The 21,621-nt window shown below is 43.8% G+C and overlaps 1 protein-coding gene across 14 annotated transcripts in view; it reads right to left on the reverse strand.

Moving 5' to 3' along the window:
* WWOX (WW domain containing oxidoreductase) overlaps positions 1-21,621 on the reverse strand; it is an 886,111-nt gene that overhangs the window by 724,948 nt on the left and 139,542 nt on the right. Inside the window, exon 6 of one of the 14 annotated variants that reach the window (XM_043436501.1) lies at positions 12,669-14,663. The exons of the other annotated variants lie outside the window; for them this stretch is intronic. Within the exon in view, the coding sequence (XP_043292436.1) occupies positions 14,595-14,663 (69 nt within the window). The 3' untranslated portion in view covers positions 12,669-14,594. Of the gene's footprint in view, positions 1-12,668; positions 14,664-21,621 lie in introns of those variants that run through there. 14 annotated transcript variants of the gene reach the window in all.

The following is a 21,621-nucleotide window of genomic DNA, read 5'->3' on the forward strand; positions in this document are numbered from 1 at the left end:
TGCAGACTGACTGAAAACCAAAAGCTATCAGAGACATTTTGAGCATGACTGGGTAAATCTTGTTACATTCTTTTATGATAGTGAATTATTTTCAGTTTCATAGACAAGACAATGTTGATAAATATGATCACACAGACCAAGGTCTTTGGTTTTAGGAGATGTCTGCCAAAGTATTTAAGTGTAAAGAGTGTCACTGTCCACACTTTACATACATACATGGATGGATGGATGGATGGATACATCTATCGGTGGCAGAATAGGTGGATGGATAAATGGATGGGCAGCTGGGTGGACAGATGAATGGATGATCAAATGAATGGACGGATGAATAAATGGAATGGATGGATGGACAGACAGATGGCTTGATGGACTAACTAAATATATTAAGGCATTAGCAATTATTTAATCTAGGTGGTGAGCATATATTTATACACTGTACTATTATTGTTTGAATTTTCTATACACTCAATAATTTTTACAACCAAAAGTTAAGAAACCTGTTACTTTCAGAATTTCAGTGTTTTATTTCATCTTTCTTTAAAACACTTTTAAAAGCAGGTATTACAAAGAAGTAGCTCCAAAATCACTGCAGATGGTGACTGCAGCCATGAAATTAAAAAAAAAACACTTACTCCTTGGAAGGAAAGTTATGACAAACCTAGACACCATATTAAAAAGCAGAGACATTACTTTGCCAACAAAGGTCCGTCTAGTCAAGGCAATGGTTTTTCCAGTGCTCACGTATGGATGTGAGAGTTGGACTGTGAAGAAAGCTGAGAGCCAAAGAATTGATGCTTTTGAACTATGGTGTTGGAGAAGACTCTTGAGAGCCCCTTGGACTGCAAGGAGATCCAACCAGTCCATCCTAAAGGAGATCAGTCCTGGGTGTTCATTGGAAGGACTGATGCTGAAGCTGAAACTCCAATACTTTGGCCACCTCATGCGAAGAGTTGACTCACTGGAAAAGACCCTGATTCTGGGAGGGATTGGGGGCAGGAGGAGAAGGAGACGACAGAGGATCAGATGGCTGGATGGCATCACCAACTTGATGGACATGAGTTTGAGTAAACTCCGGGAGTTGGTGACGGACAGGGAGGCCTGGCGTGCTGCGATTCATGGGGTTGCAAAGAGTTGGACACGACTTAGCGACTGAACTGAACTGAGCATGTGGAAAATGGTTATAAAAGTGAGATTTACTCCCATTAATATTACAGAGAAGAGGGTCTGACCTTTGAGATCCCAACCTGAGGATCTCTTAAAGGGCATCCCAAAGAACACTGAACCCATTCCTTCAACTGACTGCTGAGAAAACTGAGGTTCAGAGAGGCTCAGCGCCTCCCCTATGATCACACAGCAAGTTAGCCACAGATGAAGGGACATGATGGGCCTCAGAGTTGCCCTCTACAACATACGGGACCACTTGAGCTGTCTGGCCTTGTCTTGATTCATAGCCAACTTTCAGGAGGGTAGAGTATGCCTTAGCGACAGCATTATCATTCTTCCTTTGTTTTTGGAAATGTGGTTTTCTCAGAACCACAGGCTTCAAATGCACATTCCTGTCTTTCCCATTCACCCAGTGACCTCTTCATCGTACTTACTGTAAAGGGCATTTTCTTGGGCATTTGGAAAAATGGGCAGACCTGCAGCCCGGGGCCCCTACCCTGGAAACACTGACATCCTACAAGTTATGGGCTGGAGTACAGGACAGCTCCCTAAGAGCTGTCCCCAAAAGGGTCAACTTCTAAAAATGGTTTCCAATCATTATATCTCCATGACAGGAGAAAAAATGTTATCTTGATAGTAAAGGATTTAAATTTATTGCACGGCTGAAAACGGTTAGTGAATTGGAATTATAAAGTAATGAATCATTTCCTGGAAAAAGTTGAGCCGCTAGTCATGCCACTGCACGAAGAACTATTTAGGGATGTCGAAAGGGTAAAAAAAAAAAAAAAAAAAAGGAGGAAAAAAAATAGAAAGTTAGGAAGCCTACCCAGGAAATTATTCTGAAATGTATATGCTCTCTCAAAAATTAAATTCGTTTTCCAAAAGAAAAGAAAACTGAACAGACTTGGTGATTACTGTGGGGAAAAAATTAAGCTGTCCCTTAATTTCCACACAGTTCCTTCTGTTTTAAGCACTGTCCTTAGTAAGTGATGGCACCATCTGGGTTTCGCAGTTTCCCTTTTGGCCCCTAGAGATCAAGCCAGGACTCTTAACCTCTCTTCTGGACTCTGTGTTCCTGCCAAACCGTGCCACACAGCAGTTGAGACCATGCAACCCTTGTCTCAGTCCACTGTCTTCAATGGCAACAGAATGGTGGTCTGCTTGATAAGAAAAGGGATTTCCTTCCACAGCTCAACACAGATGGAAAAAACCAGAGCCATACCATACACTGACTGTGCTGGTTTGCACTTTCAGCCCCAATTATTCTGCCTTCTCGGTTGTTTCCTAATCCATGTAGGCGATTGGGGTTCAGTATATTCAAGGGATCAAGGTCAGGTGTATATATAAGGCTCTCAGGGTGAGGAGGGGCCAGGCACCAAGGGAGGACGGCTTGCTCCTGGGATGAGAGGCTGAGAAGGCAGCTTTCACTTTCACTCAACCAGGCGTCAGTGACTGAGCTACCCCTGGCATTCAAAAACCCTCCAGGCAAGAGTCTTTCTAGCAGAGACCCATTCTCTGGGGTTCTGGGGACACAGAGAAGGATATGGCTCCGCCCAGCCCCCAGGTGATTAAGGCTCAATATCCAACCGAATCGCAGAACATTCTCCCACCTAGCCCCTAGGCTCCTGTGACACCCAGAATGCTCATCTTTTCTGGGGCAAGCCTGGATCAAAAGGTGGAGGAGGAAGGACATGAGGGTGAGAAGAACAGCTGCAGTGCAGCAGAAACAGAAGCTAACAATTACTGACAGTGGACTACGTCCCAGGGACAGTGTTAAAGCACCTCCCAGGGACAGTGTTAAAGCACCAACACGCGCTCTCTTATTTAATTCACACACTCTCAAAGGAAGAGACTTTTTTTTTTTTTGGCAGCACCGCACAGCCTATGGGGTCTTAGTTCCCAGACCCAGAGTCGAAGCTCCATCCCCTGCAGTGGAAGTGCAGAGTCTTAACCACTGGACAGTCAGGGAAGCTCCTGGAAGAGACTACTATTAATCCTCTTTTATGGATGAGAAAACAGAGACGCGTTAAGATTAAGCCAATGGCCCCAGATCACACAGATAGTAAATGATGGAGCCAGGATGCAAACCCAAGTGGGCATCAATCTGGAGAGCCCAGTGTCTCCTCTGCTCTGCTGTACGTGACCTTCTGTGTTGCTCTTCCTGCCGGGAAAGACCTCATCTCATCTCTGAGCTCAACATCCTGCCGAGGCGTTAGGGCCCAGCCCCCTAAGCCATTTAGGATCACCCCAGCTAGAATGATGGTTCCCTCTCCAGAATTTCCACCTAGCTTAGCTTCCCTGTGCCTTGCGTGAAGCCTTTAAAACAAGGACCAGACTGTAGGAACAGGACCCGTGGCTTCCATATCCTCCATACAGAGGCCCCAGCTTACTAAATGAAAAAGAAGGCCATGCTGTACCAGCCCAAGAGCCTACCTCTGACACAGCTATTAGGCCACGGTTTAATAGAAGGACTGCACATTTCAGGAGTTAAAAGAACACCCACACTGTGCTTGTTCCTTAAACATTCATTCAGTCCATAATATGTTCAAGCTCCTTAGACTCTCAGTCTACCGGAAGGTGTCAGATTTCCTCTTGGGAAGAACTTAAACGGTGTATCTTTTGGCATCAAGTAAAAATCACTCCTTAATAGGTTCCTACAAAGGATGGGCTTAAGGTGCTTCTTCCAAATTCTACACCAAGGTTGAGGGGGATGCTGCTGGAAAGCCCCCACACAATGCTGTAATGACCAGAAAATGGAAAAATCCAAGAGACACAGGGGCTGTGGAACAGGGTTCAAGGATGGAGGGCAACTGTTGATCCATGCGAAGATCAAAGCTGGGCAGAAACCCTTCCCAGGTTTACACAGCTGCAGGCTCCGTGCGGGAGCTGTAAAACAAACACGCTTGGGAGGGGCGGAGGAGGGCTTGTGCCTGGGACCGTGGGGGTGTCAAGGACTCCCTGAGACATTAAATGAACTAGGAGGCCGGAGAGCCGCCTCGCTCCGGGCCTGCAAAAAGAACCTTGAGCCCCTTTCCAATCCAGACTGTATTTTTATTGGGCCCAAAGCTTTCACCAATTTGGCCTTCAGAAACATAATAAGGAAGAGGAAAGAGAACCATTTGCAAAAAAGAAAAAAAAATTATTGAGTTTAATAAACACCATCAACAAAGACAACAGCAACAACAAAAAAGTGAATTGGTCCAATCTTGATAACCTGGGGCTGAGTAACTCCCCGCCCCAGTTTATCCTGTTTAGTTGCTGTGTACCAACATTTGAATGAGACCCAGAGCTCTCAAAACTCCTGTAGGTGCATAAATTCCTAAACTAAATAATAACAAAGCCATATGTTACCATATTTTTAGATATGAATTGCTGTACGAGGGACAAACACAAGAGCAGCTCCCTGCTACATCACCTGGATGCATTAGAAAGAAAATCATCTCATAAGCCTGCAAATGTCGATTATTCTTTTTTTTTTTTTTTGCATCACAAAACTTGCATATTTCCCCTGTGTACAGAAGTATAATTTCTTTACTTGGTTGTTCCCAATGTCTTAAACTTGATATACATGTAATATTTGGAAATGAAAATAATATATATATATATGTGAATCCCTCGTTTCGGGTATTAGAAAACAATATGTTTTTGCTCATTAAAGGCGCCAATATAAATGCTATAAACCATGAAATTACTTTTGAGCCCTTTCTGAAATAACCAGTTCACAAACAAATGATCCATGCAAAAAAGGCGAGGGGAGATTACAATGATAAGACTAGTTACAATTTCATTTCGAGATTTTTTTTTTTTAATGTAGAAAAGTATTATTACTGCAAAACCAACAGCGGCAGCAGGTACATCCAATTTATACAGGAAACACCGAATGGGACTGGCAGATTGAACACAACGAGTTCCAAGTAGGGCTTTTCGTACTTTCCAAATGTGATGCAAAATTCACATTTACAACAAATTATCTCAATAAACGAATCGTACTTCAGGTTTTCTCACTTCAGAGGGTAGCTTTAAAAGCAATGATGGTGAAAGCATTTTACTAAATTAACTGGGAGGTTTTTCAAACTCAGAACGTAAGATCCTGCCAGACACTCCAAGGTAAAGAATCCGCCTACTAACACAGGAGACACAGGTTCGAGCCCTGGTCAAGGAAGATCTCACGTGCCCGTCCACTGTTAACCACTGCGCCTGTGCACCCAAAGGAAGAGTAGCCCCCCATGACCCCAACTGGAGAAAGTCCTCTCGCAGCAACAAAGACCCGGCACAGCCATAAATAAACAAACAGAAACTTTCAGAGAGATCCTGCCATACGGATGACCAAAAGAAGCTGTGGGTGGCAGAAATCTTATTATCCCATGAGCCAGTATCCTTGGGCTGAAACTGGCAGAGCCCTTCATCCAGTGTGATCGGCCAGCAGGCAGCAATCCCGTCCTCTGGGAAGTCACTGAAAGTGCAGATCCCTGGGCCCTCCTCTGCAAGTTCTGGAATCAGGAGCCCGGCAGGGGAAGCCCAGGGAGGTGGGTTCTAACAGCTCTCCAGGGTACTCCACGCACACTCCAGCCTGAGAACCACTGCAGTTGTCTGACAACCACTGCGTTTGTCGGGCACAGGTGACAGGGATGAAGATGCTCTCTGCGCAAAGATCCCCCATGGAAGCTTCAGCAGCCCCTTCATTCTGTTCCAATCCCCCCCCGAAACAGCCTGCTCCTCCCCACCCAAAAAAACGACACCTGAGCCAGAGGTCTGCGCACCTCTGTCTGGATTAATGCTCGCCCCCTCCCTCCACGCCAGCAACTCTCATCTGTAAAACTGTAGGTGATACCCCTTTCAGCAAGATGACATGAGAGACCTGACCTTCCTCCGGGTTCTAACCATCAGCCCTGAAGTGGCCCCAACGATGCTATGAAACAGGCCACCTGAGAACCCGGCTGAAGGGGCCGGGAGGCCAGGCCAGGAGAAGGGGAGCAGCAAGAAAGGATGACTGTGCCAGAGTGTGCCCACAAGGCTGGAGGCGGGCAGGGGGGCTTCATGAGACTCTGGGAGTTTCTAACATCTTGGCAGAAACTATCTAGCCTGCATCATCAGTGTGAAGATTCTGAACTGGAATCCTCACCTTGCTAGTCCATCCCTGAAAACCTTGCAGAGTATTTTGATGAAGGGTACATTCAGTTCTGGAACTGAGATCTGCCTGAATTCATCTGGTTCTTCTATGAATCCCTCCAAATACTTTAGGGTATGGGCAGTGTGCTTAAAACTTGATGGAATTTCCTGCCGTACTCTGCAGTGCCAGAATTGCTCCATCCCATAAAAAAAAAAAATACAGGAAGAACTTTTTGTCTCCCTCCTTTAATGATATAGAACATAATATTTTAAGTAAATCCTCATTTAAAATATCCTCGGTCCAAAAGAAAATTCTTTGGACCACAGAAATGACTGTGAGTGGGTGTGACATGGATTGCACACGTAGTTATCAAAAAAAAACTTGGCTCTGGCATTTTCTGAAAATCGCTGTGTTGTTGCCATTTTTATTGGGTTAATTAAAAGACCATAAAAATCAACTCAAACATGTTTGGAGACAGATTTTCAAGGTTTATAAACTGTGCTCAGTTGTTGGGCCAAAGATAAGAGAATGACAGACGTCTCTGCACTCACAGCTTTGGGGTGGTTTCTTGCTTTCTTGCTTTCTTCTCTATCTTCCTCTCTCTCCCTCCCTCCCCTCCTTCCTTTCGGCCTGCCTTCTGTGCATTCATTCATTGATTCATGCAACCCACATCCCTGACTCTGCGCCAAGCACTGGACCAGGACTAGCCCCTGTTCCGACGGGACTACCTTGTTGGTAGGAGACAGAAGCCAAAGGACATCGTTTAGATCAAGGGGTAGGCAAACTCTCCCTCTAAGGGACCAGATGGCAAGTATTCTCAGCTCTGTGAGCCACAGGATCTCTGCTGCAACTGCTGAACTCTGCCCTGACAGACACAGACTAAAATACATAAACAGATGTACACATTGTGTCCCAACAAAACGCTTTATGAACACTATCATTTGAATTTCATATGCTTCAATGGATCATGAAATGCTCTTCTTCTTTTGATTTTTTTTCAACCACTAAAAAATGTAATAAAAAAAAAAAAAAGAAAAGAAAAAAATCTTCATGCCATGAAAAAAAGAAGGGATTCTTAGACCCTGATTTATACATGGAGAGACACACCACGGTATGGCTGACACTGATACCTAAAAAGAAAATGCTGGGCCTCTCAGCTGGTAAGTCCAGGGGATCACTGGCCACGATGCCAACCCAGCAGGCATGGCAGAGAAGGGGCCTTCCACCCTCAGCTGCAGGCCGTCAGGCCTCTCTGCTCATTTCCACCATGGCTCCCTGCCCAGGTCTAAGCAGTGGTCTTTGGTGACTTGCCCTGCTCCACAGTGGCCTTGGCGACTGGCTCTGAACTTGATAAAGTGCTAATTTTGCTTTTTATGACCGTTGTATAATGCTGATAAAAAGCCAAGTCAGGCCGGTTTCAAAATCTGAAGAAACGTTAGCCCACGGGCTGAAACCTGGGAATCTACAAGTTACAAGCAGGAGGCGATTTTCACGCTCAGGGTCTGCCACTGTCCGGATGGCAGTCTCAGAAGGAAACGGTGAACAGTCTGTGTATTAGTCCCAGGTCCCTGGTCCTGCTGCAACTGTGGGATGTCAGCCACCAGCCAGCTCCGTTATCATGACAGAAACCTAACATGGTTCACGCGAGTGGCCTTTGGTGGGCAAATGTTCAAGCACATTAAGGTTTTAATATAATTATAATTATAGAACATGCTCAACCAATTAACCACAAGTATGCTGTTTATCTGAAAGGCTGCCAACACTGTGGACTGCAGTCAAAATAACATTAGGCTGCAGTCCTTAAGCAAAGAATACACAGTGAATCAAAAGAGAGATCAGAAGGAAAAGGCCAAAATAAATATTTTATCTGATATTTTATGAATATTTCCTCAAATGCCAGATTAAAATATGTCATCTCCACTTCCCATATATTTACTTGATGAAATCAGATTAAGTGAGTTCATGACACTGTTGAAAAACACCATAAACCAAACAGAGAGAGAGAAGTGTGTTTTGTAAATCTTGGCAGACAAGGTCTCCCAACATTCGCTGGCGTATAATGTAAATAAGAAATAGCAATTGGAACAAGTCATATTTTTTAAGGCATTTAGAAACTTCTCATTAGCCCTTATATCGTTCTTAGTTACAGCCTCCAGGATTTGAAGCAAAATTAAACTCTGTCTTAGCAACTAAATAATATAAGCCTTCTCATAACTTTCCTCCGAGAAAATTAAAAAAAAAAAGAAGAAAGAACCTCCTTGTACAATTTGTATATACACAATTTGTACTGCTGTAAAAGCATATTTTGAAAAGTGCTCCCTAAATAATTAAGCTATTCCTTTTACCATACTTCCTGTCTTACAGAAGTCATTTTCCCACCAAGAATCAATAAGTCATTCCAAACGTCAGTCATTTTTCTCCATTTAACGGAATGGACTAAAGTCCGACACTGCAAGTTACATTACCTTTGAATTATGCGTGTAATTTAAAATTCAAAGTACTACGCTAAGGAGCTTTTTAGACTGACCACTCTACACTCGCTTCATAAATACGGTCCCTCGCAGACCCTTCTGACAGATTTACCGAACAACAGGAGTTTGAGGCGGCTAAGGCTGTGAGTCGCACAGGAAAGCTGTTCTCCCCAAAGATGCCACAGGAACAATTCTCTTTTCAGCGGCGACCCAAAGCAAACGGCCATGCATCATTCACCAGGAAATGTCTCTAGGTTTTTAAGATTCATGGTAAAGCCGTTCTAAAGCATTTTAGCCTTAATTACAAACACACACATGGGCACACACTGACAGGTCAGCTCAGAGAATGCTCCCTAAGTAAAGGCTCCAGTGTGAATTTTGTTTGGCCAGACCCAACGCCTCTGATAAAATTTCAAACACAGAAGCCCCAAACAGGTCTGTATTAAGGAGGCTTGTTTTCATCAAACACGTCATAAGAAAAAGGAAAAATAAAAAATGCAGAGAGATGTACAAATGAAAGTGCTTAAGTATACATCAGCAGCAATTACATTTTAAGGAATTAATAGAAGCGGCTTTATAGTCCTTTACCTGAAATCACGGGCTAATGTACTTCTGATTATAAATAAAACACAATAATCTTGTCCTTCAGGAAAATCAAAATAAAGTGACTATGAAAAATACCAGTGAATATTACTAAATTTATGATGTACTTACTGATTCACACTGCAGGTCAGTAAAACTTGAATAAAAAAAAAAAAGCTGTCAAATATATAGCATTTTTCTTTGCAGCTAATATTACTTTATTTGGTACATCCCTCAAAAGAACAAGACCTCCTGGAGTTTGAGAGAAAATGAAACTTTGCAATACTATCTTTTCAAATGTTGGTTGTTTAGAAAAGACAACAGTAAGTCTGACCTTGTAACTGAAACGTATGGGCCTGAAGGTCTCAAGCTTCTCCCTCTCACGAGGAGCCTCATCCACCTTCACAGGAGTTTTGTTTCTCACCTGTCACACCAGGACAGTGGAACCCCTTCTCTGGGAAAGCACTAGACCTGGCTCCCAAATGTGGACGCTTTCTCAGACCTGTTCCTTTTAAGGGCCGGAGCTCTGTTCATTCCCACTACTCTGTAACCAAATAATCTTTTTTTTCCCTTTTCCTCTTTTTCACGAGGAGCTCCGATAACTGTCCACTTTCCCTGACGCGGGACAAATTCCAGGTCACTGGAGCCCGACAATCACTTTAGCACGTGCCTTCTGTGGGTCATCAAAAATCAACTCTATTTGCAGAGGTTTTATTCTTGCCAGCTTAGCACTCCCAAAGACAAACCACTTGAAAGTGCCTTAAAAATCATTAGCTCTCGTGTATTTGACTTCAACACAAGCGCAGCCTGGCGTGGGCTGGCCAGTTCCAGGGAGAGCGGTCCCCCAGCACTCCCGCGTCCCTGGCAGCTTTGCGGCTGGCGTCCCCCGCTCTCTGTCTCTGCCCGGCACCCCTCTGCCCCAGCTGCTGAGGTGCCCTGTGTTGAGTAAGCGCCTCAGGCAAAAGCTGAGCCTTCCTGCTGGGGGTGAGCCTTGCACAGCAACACCCAGTCTCAACGGTGAGACCCCAAGGGTGATTTTGTTTGTTTGTTCCTTCCTGCCCCTGGGATGGACTTCTTTTTTCCCCCTTCCTAAACTTGTTTACATTTCTTCCCACTTGAAAAAAGTAGCAAAATTCATTCAACTGATGGATACTTGCTGGAAAATCACCCGATCTGAGCCACAGTACACTGATATGACCTGTAAATCCTGACCCCAGGGGGTTAGTTCAAACAAAAGGAAATTTCCTTGAAGGGAACTGATACTCTGGGCATGGTCTCTCTCCAAAGGATTCCATCCAGGGAAGTAAAATTTGCAGATGTGAAGGGAGATGCTGCAAATGTACTGGGCTCCCCTCGGACATAAAGGGTCAGGATAATTGTTCTGGTAATGTTGTCAGGTGGCAGTATGCATTACTAATGAAAGATAGACCAGAAATACATTCTTCTCCTTTGGGGCCAAAAAAAAAAAAAAAATACTGTACTGTGAAGAGGCTTGTTCCTTCCAAATGCATTTTATTACAATGACAAGCACAACAACAATCAGACCGACCTGGATCGAACTGCTGGGAGCACAGCTCAGGTTACCGTAGTACCATAAGCACTGCTCCCTCTCATTGGAGTCTCTCAAACACACCAGCGTTTCCCCGAATCATCTGTGCTGTCACCTAATGAACTTTATATATGTATGCGCTGCTTAAAAAAAAAAAAAAAGATAAACTCATAAATAACTCAATACACTGTCTCCTGCCAACTGACCATATAGTCTTTGTGTTTCACTTGCTGTATTAAATAAAAATTAAAAACTATTTCCTTGTTTTTAAATTTTTTAAGAAAAACCCAGGTTCTATTTGGAGGGGACCACACAAAGTCAAAACTCACTGCTTAAATTGCACAGTTAAAACATACTTGCTAGCAGTGATGAAATTACAAAAGTTGATGAAATTTGACAAAAAGTTACTCGGGTCTGAGAGAAACACATTCTTAAATGGTGCCTTGGAAACTGCCTTACTATAAGAATCTCTACCAGATGCTGTAATGAAAATGAAAGAAACACCTTCAGCTCAAACTGAGGAGAAAGACAGGCTACACTACTTTCTGTGGAGTTTTGGGTTTTTTGTTTTCTTTTTAATATGACACCACTGTAACATTTCTTTTCATGTCTTTACAGATAACTACAACTCAGCTAATTTCCTCCCTCACCAAAAAAAAAAAAAAATTAGAAGCCTGGTGCCATGTAATTATCGAAAACAGTCTAACCACTTTGCTCAAAGATTGGACTTAAATCAAAATTGGAGGCTATGGTCCTCTTGGCCTGGTTGCGGCCTTTCCCTGGCCCCTCGTTAAGCCGTCGGAAAACAGGCCACACTGAGAGCCCCTCGGACGCTGCAGACACAGGGCAGAGAGAGAGCAACAACCGTGTGGCCGCCAGGGCCGCCAGCACAGAGCGCCGTTTCGGTGGATTCTGAAGACAAGGCTCCTTTTGAACTAAGGACCTCTCTAGACCAACGGTGGGGTGGCAGGGGAGATGCAGTCAAAGTTACAGACATTGCTCCTGCCTCAAGAGAATTTTCGGAACTCCCTGGTGGCCCAGGGGTTAAGACTCCTGCATGTTCGCTGCAGCGGGGGGCAGGGGGTCCAATCCCTGGTCAAGGAACTAGGGATCCCAAATGCCACATGGTGCAGACAAAAACTAAAAAATCACAGAATTTTCTACTGGTCAGGACTCAGAGGACTCAGAATAGTCTGATGGCTGGATAAAGACCATTCTCTAACCACTTGAGCTAACAGTTCATATTAATAGACATCTAAATTTAAGCAGAATCATATGATGCTTTAGCAATTCGAAGTTAAGTCTCAAGAGAAAAGAAAAACAGAAAAACTCAACTGTATGAAGCACACAAGCCACATTGATCCAAGTGGAGAAATTTCATTTATTCTATTTTCCTCGAAGTCCATCACCAGTTCCTACACGTTTGCAAAGCTTCAAGCTGTTTTTCTGAATGCCAAGGTCAGACCTACCGCACCCTGTCTTATTACCAAAGGGCTGGCTCTCTCCCAGTGACTGGGCAGAGAAGTTGGAGGGGGACCCCGGCGGGAGAGTGCCATAAGAGGATGCGTGTCCAGCATGATAGGGAGCCTTAAGACAAAATCAACTTGCTACTTTATAGTTTAAAAAAGTAAGGAGGCTGTGTGTGTGGTGTTAATCGCTTACTTGTGGCTGACTCTTTGTAACCCCATGAACTGCAGCCCTCCAGGCTCCTCTATCCATAAAATTTCCCAGGCAAGAATACTGGAGTGAATAGCCATTCCCTTCTCCAGAGGAATCTTCCCAACTCAAGAGATCAAACCTGGGTCTCCTGCATTGCAGGCAGATTCTTTACCATCTAAGCCACCAGGCAGACTATAAATTTATGCAAAAATCTAAATGAGACTTTAAAATAAAGAAGAAATTAACTATGAATATCTTGACTGTTATGATACCTTAGGATAACAGCAGAGATAGCTTAAACTTTTCTATGCCACTCATAGTTAAATTCATGACCATCTAATTGGTATAGAGAATGCAATTTATAAGAAACTGTTCACTAACTCTTTTTGTTTTATTTTGCTGTTTCCTTTTAGTTTTAAAAGTCTACCCAAATGTTCTGTTTATAAATCATACCAAAACTGCACCACTTGGGAAAAAAGTTAAAAAGTTATGTTTCTTTTTAGGGGAAAAAAAAAATCAAATTCTAGACTCCAACTTTCACATTTTACTTAATTACAAACAAAGACATAATGCATTATTTTTCTGTACCCACAAGAGGCAGGCTGACTGTAATTTTTATTGCATGTTAAGTTTTCACTGGATCCCAATATTATTAAGCTTTAAATCAGAGGGTTGGTTCCTTCAGCTAAGTATGACAATACTAGCAAGTAAAAGGGAAAAAAAAAAGAAGAAAAGAACACCTCATCTGGGGCTGTAATATTTGCTGAAAAAAATCTACTTCAAAACATTAATCAAATTTTTCGCCTACTGGGCAACCATATGGTATAGCAGCATGTGAATCCCACAAACTTGCTGATCTCCTGTAACTGGGTGCAATTAATTACGCTGGCTGCATCCATCTCTTGGATTTTCGCCTTGTGAAAAAAAAAAAAGTATTTATTGCAACAGCTTTTACAAAACAAGGGAATGAAAATCACAATTGATTAATGAGCTGAATGGAAATATTTCCGTTAGCAGATTTTTAAAACGAATAAGGATTAATACCACGGATGAGGAATACACGTTGAGATCCCCTTGTCCTTTCTGGAACCCCCAAAAGGTGGAGGTGGGGCGGGGAGCCCCGACATGCATAATTCACCAGCCGGCTTTAGCTCGCAAGTAATAAAGCCTTAAACCGGTGAAGTAATAAAGAGGCTGGCTTTACAAGATACTATCCTGGGATACAAAAAGCCTGTTCTTTGGTTTGAAAATACCGATACTAAATACTCAGTGGGTGAAGAATGTTACAGGCCTGCAAAGCGCAGAAAGGAAAGTGGCTCTTACAGGGAAGCAACCCACTCTGTCCTTTGCGACTCAGGAGCTAAGCAGGCTGCACACACGGTCCGCTTGTGGTTTTAAGACCCCTCCACAAGCGTGAGCATCCGAGAGGAAGTCAGGGTGGTACCTCTGCCCTCACCTGTGGCTAAAGGTACAAACAATTCACACTTGCAGCCATCTTTCCCACCAGTGCTCAGCCCACATGCTTCTGACTTTTCCCAGCCATCAGAAAGCTTCCGGGGACTCAGCCATCACTCCTGCCTTCTAGGAGCTGGCTTCTGGAAAGACATGGGGGTCGCAATCTGTCCCTCAATGGGGAGTCACAGACCCAGGGATGGAGGTCTTAGCAGATAAGCAGAATTCGTGCACTCTGCTCCTTTCCAGAATCACCCTCCGGGCTTAAGACCACACAAGCTAGCCAAGCAGTAATGAAGTCATCTCAGGCATCTATATTTCAGGCAGCTCAGTTGCCCTTCCTCTGAAGAGACTGGTCCCAGTACTGGTCGTGCTCAATACTTATGTTGGGAAAACAGACCAAGTACTAAACATAAGTGGAAGACAGACAAGCTGGAGAGTTCAGGTACTACATTACTTTCACAACTCTTATGAAGAGCTCTGAAGAATGAGGCTTTGCAACTCTAGTCCTATGCCGACCTTTCTCTTGACTATGTCCACTGCAGTTAAACTTTCATCAGGAAATCCTGCACAGACAGGGCTTTGTGAAAGAGGACTGACTAACATTTTACTGTGTCCACGTGTTCCGTGTGGCTGACATGATGCCTTCTCTGCTGGTCCTGTTTGCGTGTCCGTCCTGTGGAACGACACAGAGAAGACAAAATCTTCTGCGGTCACCTGATGAACAAGAGCACCCAGGAAAAGAGGAAGACACTTTTATACAATAAAGGGTGAGTGAGTGATATTTTAAATGACAGTATTTCAAACAATTCACGCCTATGTTTACATTAACATGTGTTTACACACAGGCACAAGTCGCTTTTTGCCTCACTGTGCTTCCAAGATACTGCATTTCTTTTACCAACTGCAGGCTTGTGGCAGCTCTGCACTGAGTGAGCGTATTGGTGCTGTCTTCCCAACAGCAGTTTCTCGCTTAGTACCTCTGGCCATATTCTGTTCATTCTCCCAATATTTCAAGCTTTTCCATTATCATTGCATTATGGTGACCTGTCATCAGCATACTATAGCTAGCTGAAAGCTTGGATGATGGTTAGCATGTTTTATCATAAAGTTATTTTTTAATTAAAAGATATATATTCTTTAAAGACATAACACTTTTGCACACTTGGTAGACTATAGTATGAAGAGAACTTTTATATGGACTGGGAAACCAAAAACTTTGTTGTCTGACTTACTGCGGTGGTCTGGAACCAAGCCTGTCACATATCCAAGGTATGGCTGTATAAGTTGTGAGATTTTGATGTAATGAAGAAAAAAAAAAATGTTTATTTCCAAATAGCAGGCAGATCTAGGTGGGTAAAAGATTCTGAAAGCCACGATTTAGGGTATTAGAAGGATAACTTTAAAAAAAAATCTTATTAGAATCATTCCAGTGGAGAATCAAAGCCACTTCACAAGCAGAGTAGAAGTTTTGAAGAAACCATCATCTGGTGAAAAGTAGGAGGAATGTACCAAGAAAACATACTTGGCTTCTGGTAGGGGAAAAAAAAAATCTAATGGGAACTGAGTGAGCCAACTCCTAAAACCAGTGACCCCACAGTGACACCACCTCCCAGCACCACCTCTCAGATGATCGCCAAACCCCTCCTCCGTGTGATGGTTGTTGGCTTAAAAGTTTAAAGAGCTAACAAAATGTTTTAACGAGATACAAATCTCAGAGATCGTTAATCAATATGCTCAATGTTATTTGTGATAATTCATCATGACATGATATTAATGGGTTACTGTACCCTTCAGAGGTGAGATTAATGCAAATGAGCTGCCACAATTAACTTTACTGCTCCCAACTCACAGGAATGGACAGATGATTATAAATGACAACTATATGTCAATTACAATATCCAATAAAGTGAAGCTTAGAGAACAATCCATCTGCTTTTATTGCTCTTCCTTTGACGTCGCTGAATTTAGCTCAACCCACTGTTGTCACAATGTGGCCACTGTTTGGGGGAGGGGAAAGCGTTTCCCTTTTCCTTTCTTTCTTCAAGTTTTCAATATCTTAAAAAAGTGCTTCTGAAACGTCCAAGCAAATAGCGTTTTCTAAAGGAAGAAGAGCCACGGGACACAGGAATAAAGTATCACACGCATTCTCGGCAAGTTCAAGAAAACTGTATCCGTGTTCAATCTGCAACAGCAGGGCCAGCAAGGAAGCAACCTGTCCAGCTGTGTGTAATATACTTACGCAATTAAAAATGGAAGACATTAGCACAGCATCCTGAAAAGTCGTTGAGTTTCGCTAAACAAAAGTTACTGGAGGATCACTCTGCCGAGCTACAGGGGCTACAAAGTGAAAAGGCAGGCACGGGGCCAAGGGCAGGCGGGCAAAGTCAGTCTGCAGGCTGGCACTCAGTGTGGTCAGGCACAGGCACGCGCCCTGCCTGCAGTGGTTTCGAGGCCTGCGTGCTCCTTCCTGCCACGAAGGGAGCGCTTTTCGAGAGCGGATGCTCTGGAGCTGACGGGCACGACGCAGGGGTCCCTCCTCGCCCCAGGTCCCTTTACTGAGCAGGCGCGCCCAGGGCTTTGAGTGCTGGCTGAGAACTCACAGGCTGACACCCTTTTCTGCCCCGCCTGGGAGCCTGCACTCCCACCGCCCCCTTCCCTGGCTGATGCCGGCTAAGCACTGACCGACGGCCAGCCAGCCAGGCTCCTGTGTCGAGCAAGCTCCGCTCTGAGATGCCAGTCCACAGAGCCCCTGGGGGAAGCGGGGGCAGACAGGTTGAAACTGGTCGCATCCTCGTACAGTGTTTGCCCTGCCATGGGCCCCTCTCCCCACTCACCCTCCTGAAAGCACAACCCCCACCCGCCACACCACTGGAACCACTGGAACGAGCAGCCTGACTTGGGCTCTGCTTCCAGGGAACAGAAGAACCTCGGGCCAGGTGTTGAGGAGATGGAAATAGAACACAATTTCTGCAGGGCAATCAATGAGGAGCCTGCTAGGCAGTGATGAGAGAGCACGCACCACACTCCCTTTTGAAGCTCAATCCAGAAAGGATTTCTTTGTGTCTAAAATTATATTTACAGCATCAGACCATAAAAGGATCAGAGTGGACGGTGGAAGCTACAGCTTTCTCTCTCCAGGATGCATCCCCGGGTCCCTCCTGAGCCCGCTTTTCCATTAGGGAGCTGGGCCTCTGTGACTCCACGCGATTCTCCACTCTGATGACCCAGAACCCTGTTCCCTGGGTCATCACTTACAAGAATGCTGCTGGCCTCAAGCCAGGCCAATCAAGTTCTTCCTGGGGCTTCTGTCCAGGGACCATGTTGGGTGGGGGGAATCAGCTTCTTGGTGCCCAGGTCGTTGGGACGCTGTTGATCTCTCAGTGGCCACCTTGACACCCAACAAATAAAAGATGATCTAAACCAAGAGTTTAGATAAAGATGGGGGCCTGATGACATATGTGAGCTCTGGAAAAAGCCAGACTCTAAACCTGGGTTGGCAAAGTATGACCACCTGGCCAGATCTGAACCTCTGCCGTTTGTACATCCCAGGGTCTAAAAATGCTTCACCTTTCTTAGGTGGTGGAACAAAAAAAGAAGAACACTTTGTGACACATGAAAAATCACGTGGAATTCAGATTCCACCATCCACAGATAAAGTTTTACTGGTGCAACAGCCATACCCACTGGGCTCCCTCCTGTCTGAGCTGAGTACTTGGGTTAGACACCATCCAGCCTCAACACCAAAAATGCGTATTCTCTGTCCTACTGCAGGGAAAACTTGCTGACCCCTGTGTCTCGAGAGCCTGTGATGACTGTTTCAGCTTAACGGTAGTTTGCATTTGGGCTTTTCCACGGGCAACAGAAACCTGCTGATGAATTACCAGAGGAGTCTGTCCTTAGTTCATCCCACAAACCTGTACGCCTCTCCCGCCCTTATGTGCTGAGGTCCTAAAGAGAAATAGTGGCTATCCAGGTGGGTTGTTTCTCTCACCTGACCCCTAGAAGTTGTACGTTCTTTGCTGAATGCCCCAAAGTGTTGAACAAAGTGTTAAAAGACACAAAACATATAGCATTAATCATTCCGATGGACAGGAGGTTTTGAGCCAAGCAGTGAAAGAAAAAGTAGATTAAAGGTGGGAAAGACAGTTTTTTTTCATGCACCTTAAGAACATATTTAATTTGAGAGGAAACCCACCCCTGCCCAAGTGCTGCTCCAGCAGCGGGGGGCCTGCCGTGGTGAGCCGGGACTCACTGGCCGAGCTTGCTCGCGACGCGCAGGTGCCTGGCGAGGACAGCGCGATCCTGGTGACTTTCACAGGATCACAAGGAGGCGAATTGGACTCTCTCCACTTTGTTTCGAGTTTTCTGCTCTCCATCAGGAGACAGCTCCAGGTTTAAATTTCTCTCCCCTGTTCCCTGTGCATGCAGCTCTGTCCCAGGACCCGGGGAGCAGGCATCCTGAGAACAGTTGAACAGTGCCTCTCCTGCCCCCTCCCCCCGATGCCCGAGCTCAGGCTGGGTGAGCAGGAAGGCTAGCAAAAAATACAAAGACAAAAGTAAAAGTAAAAAAGGGCAAGCTACTTTGTTCTGTGAAGATTCATGGACATCAACTCTCTGAAGACAACTCTGGATCCTTACTGTAACCCGTCTCCCACATTGGACTCTAACAGCTCCATCACATTTTCCATACATTCTCTTGGCATGGGGGTATGAATGGGAAAGACGGCTCTGGATGGATCATGGCTGGCAGCAAAGGCATTTTCTTTAGGGACTGAGGGCTCCCATTTAGCATTTTAACTCACTCGCTTTTTTGGAAACAGTCAGTCACAAATGAGTCCTTCAAACTGAAGAAATTGAAATTGATTTCTTAGGGTAACAATTAACCTCAGAAAATAACTATGAAAGGTTGCTTATTAATTATTTTCTGTAATATACTTTAGGAATATTTCTTTTTTTTTTCATAAAAGATGGAGACAAAAGTAGACAGATTTTATGATCATATAAAACGTTATTGGGTTCATATTTTACAGGAGAATGAAACTCACTTAATTTGCAAAATGCTCAGTATGAGAAGAAACCTCCATCAGCGCCCAACAGACACACACACACACTGCTTTTCCAAGACTCTTAAACCCGCCTTGTTAAAACAACACCATCTTTCTGTTCTTTATTTCTTCACACATAACTGCCTTGGAGTTTCTAATATATTGTTGCTATTTCAGTCTTCTGTGGTGTTTCTACTTATTCAAAAGAGAAAGTGTTTTTCATCTGAATAGCAGTTTACTGGGAACGAGGGTGATACCCTCATTCCTTTTTAAGAAGGGAAGGAGTTGCTGCCAAGAAACTTGTCACTATTCCAGTGGCACCTAGCATCTCTCACAGAAAACTAAAGAGATGGACTGGTGCTTTGCAAGCAATTTCACACACACACACACACACACACACAGAGTGCAGGAAAACCATTTTTCCTTTAGTCGCCTGGAAAGCACTACAACATAACCACACACTGACTGAGGCACAAGCTACGCCATCCCCAGGCATAACTTGGAGATCTCGCCAAGTCTGGTCCCACACCACCACAGTAAAGCAAGTATCACGACATGGTGAGTCACGCGGATTTTCTGGTTTCCCAGTTCACATTAAAGTTATGCTGACACTACATGGTAGCCTATTAAGGTAGAAATGGCATCATGCCTATGTATATGCATGGCTGAGTCCCTTCGCTGATCACCTGCAACTATTACAACATTGTTAACCGGCTATACCTCAAAACAAAACAAAAAGTTTCAAAAGAATAAAATGGATAACCAACAAGGACCTACTGTGTAACACAGTAAACTCTGATCAATACTATGTAACAACCTAAACGGGAAAAGAATTTGAAAAAGAAAAAATAGATAACATGTATATGTATAAATGAATCACTCTGCTATACACCTGAAACTATCACAACACTGTTCATCAACTATACTCCAATATAAAATTCAAAAGTTTAAAAAACAAAAAAATAGGTGGGATGATCTGAGAGAACAGCATTGAAACATGTATATTATCAATTGTGAAACAGATCGCCAGTCCAGGTTTGATGCATGACACAGGGGGCTCAGGGCTGGGGCACTGGGATGACCCAGAGGAATGGGATGGGGACGGGGGTGGGGGTTTCAGGATGGGGAACACATGTAAATCCATGGCTGATTCATATCAAGGTATGGCAAAACCCACTACAATATTGTAAAAAAATAAATAAATAAAATTAAATTTTAAAAAAAGATAAATAAAAATAAAAGAAAATCTATAAGGAAGAAAAAAAATGAAAAATGCTTTATTATTTAACAGTGCTAACCATCATCTGAGCCTCAATGGGTCCTAATTTTTTTTTTTTGCAAAAGTAGCATCCAAGATCACTGATCACAGGTCACCATAACAAATGATAACGGAAAAGTTTGAAATATTGCAGAAATTACCAAAATATGACAGAGACATGACGTGAGGACATGACAGAAAAACGGCACGGACAGGTCTGCTCTAGTCAGCGCTGCCATAAACCTTCAGTTTGTAAAAGACCCAGTATCCGTGAAACACAATAAAGTGAAGGGAAATAAATGAGGTCCACCTGTAACAGACATCGCTCCAAATATTACATGTCTGTCAGGCCATCAAAACATTAACACACCAAGGAAATGCTCCCCCAAAGAAGATATAATAGGTAAGACCATTCAAGGTGCTTTATTTTTTCCCTTCCTTTGGTGCTTGAAAACATTTCATTCTGCCCAATTTGGGGGGTGGGGGTGGTAATTCTGTTTTGTTTTCTTGAAGAGACACACAAGCAAAGAAGCAAAAAAAAAAAACATTGGTGTGAAACCAAGTTATAGGAACAACACAGACCCACTTCTTGATGCACTCCAAATGCACGGTTCTGCTAATTAATTAACAAATTCAAGCTGGTTAAATAAAACCTTCTTCCAACACCTCCTATTTAATTGCAGTTTGGCACCAACAAATATATATCAAAATTATAGTATTTCCCCTGACAGGAAGCTCCTTCCTTCCACACACTCTTACGACTCTCTGCAGAGTAAGCCAGAATTGCTGACAGCCTTGAACACTGCTACAACAATATTACTATACTTGGCAAAGAAGTACCCTTGCGGCGAGAGAAAAGCTGTAATTTTGACTGTCACTTCATATTACACTAGATATTATTTCACTGTGTACACATGCACACACTCACAAACTCTTAATAGACTACGGTTTTCACACTGCCTGCCTTTCCAATATAAGTGGCAATATAATACCAGCCAATCGCCAATGGGATCCTGGCAAGAAACAAATGTTTTGCATTATGGAAACATCATTGGAGGAGGCCTCTGAAGGGATATTTCATTCCTTTGTCCCCCACTCAGGCCGCTGACACCCCACCATCAACTTCAAAAGCTAATTGCTTCGGTTATCAAAAGGATTTCACTGTTTTGGTTTTTTTTTAACCCCTTTGGAGGACAAGGTTACCAGGAACAAATCCTCTGCTGGAAAACGCCCGGGATGCATGGAGAAGCGGGTACCACATGATTCTTTGTATCCTAGGCACGAGTCAGATGCCTAAAGTGCAGAATTTCAAAATATATCTTCCAAAA

This window comes from Cervus canadensis, chromosome 18 (assembly GCF_019320065.1).
Source record: "Cervus canadensis isolate Bull #8, Minnesota chromosome 18, ASM1932006v1, whole genome shotgun sequence".
NCBI classification, from domain to species: domain Eukaryota; kingdom Metazoa; phylum Chordata; class Mammalia; order Artiodactyla; family Cervidae; genus Cervus; species Cervus canadensis.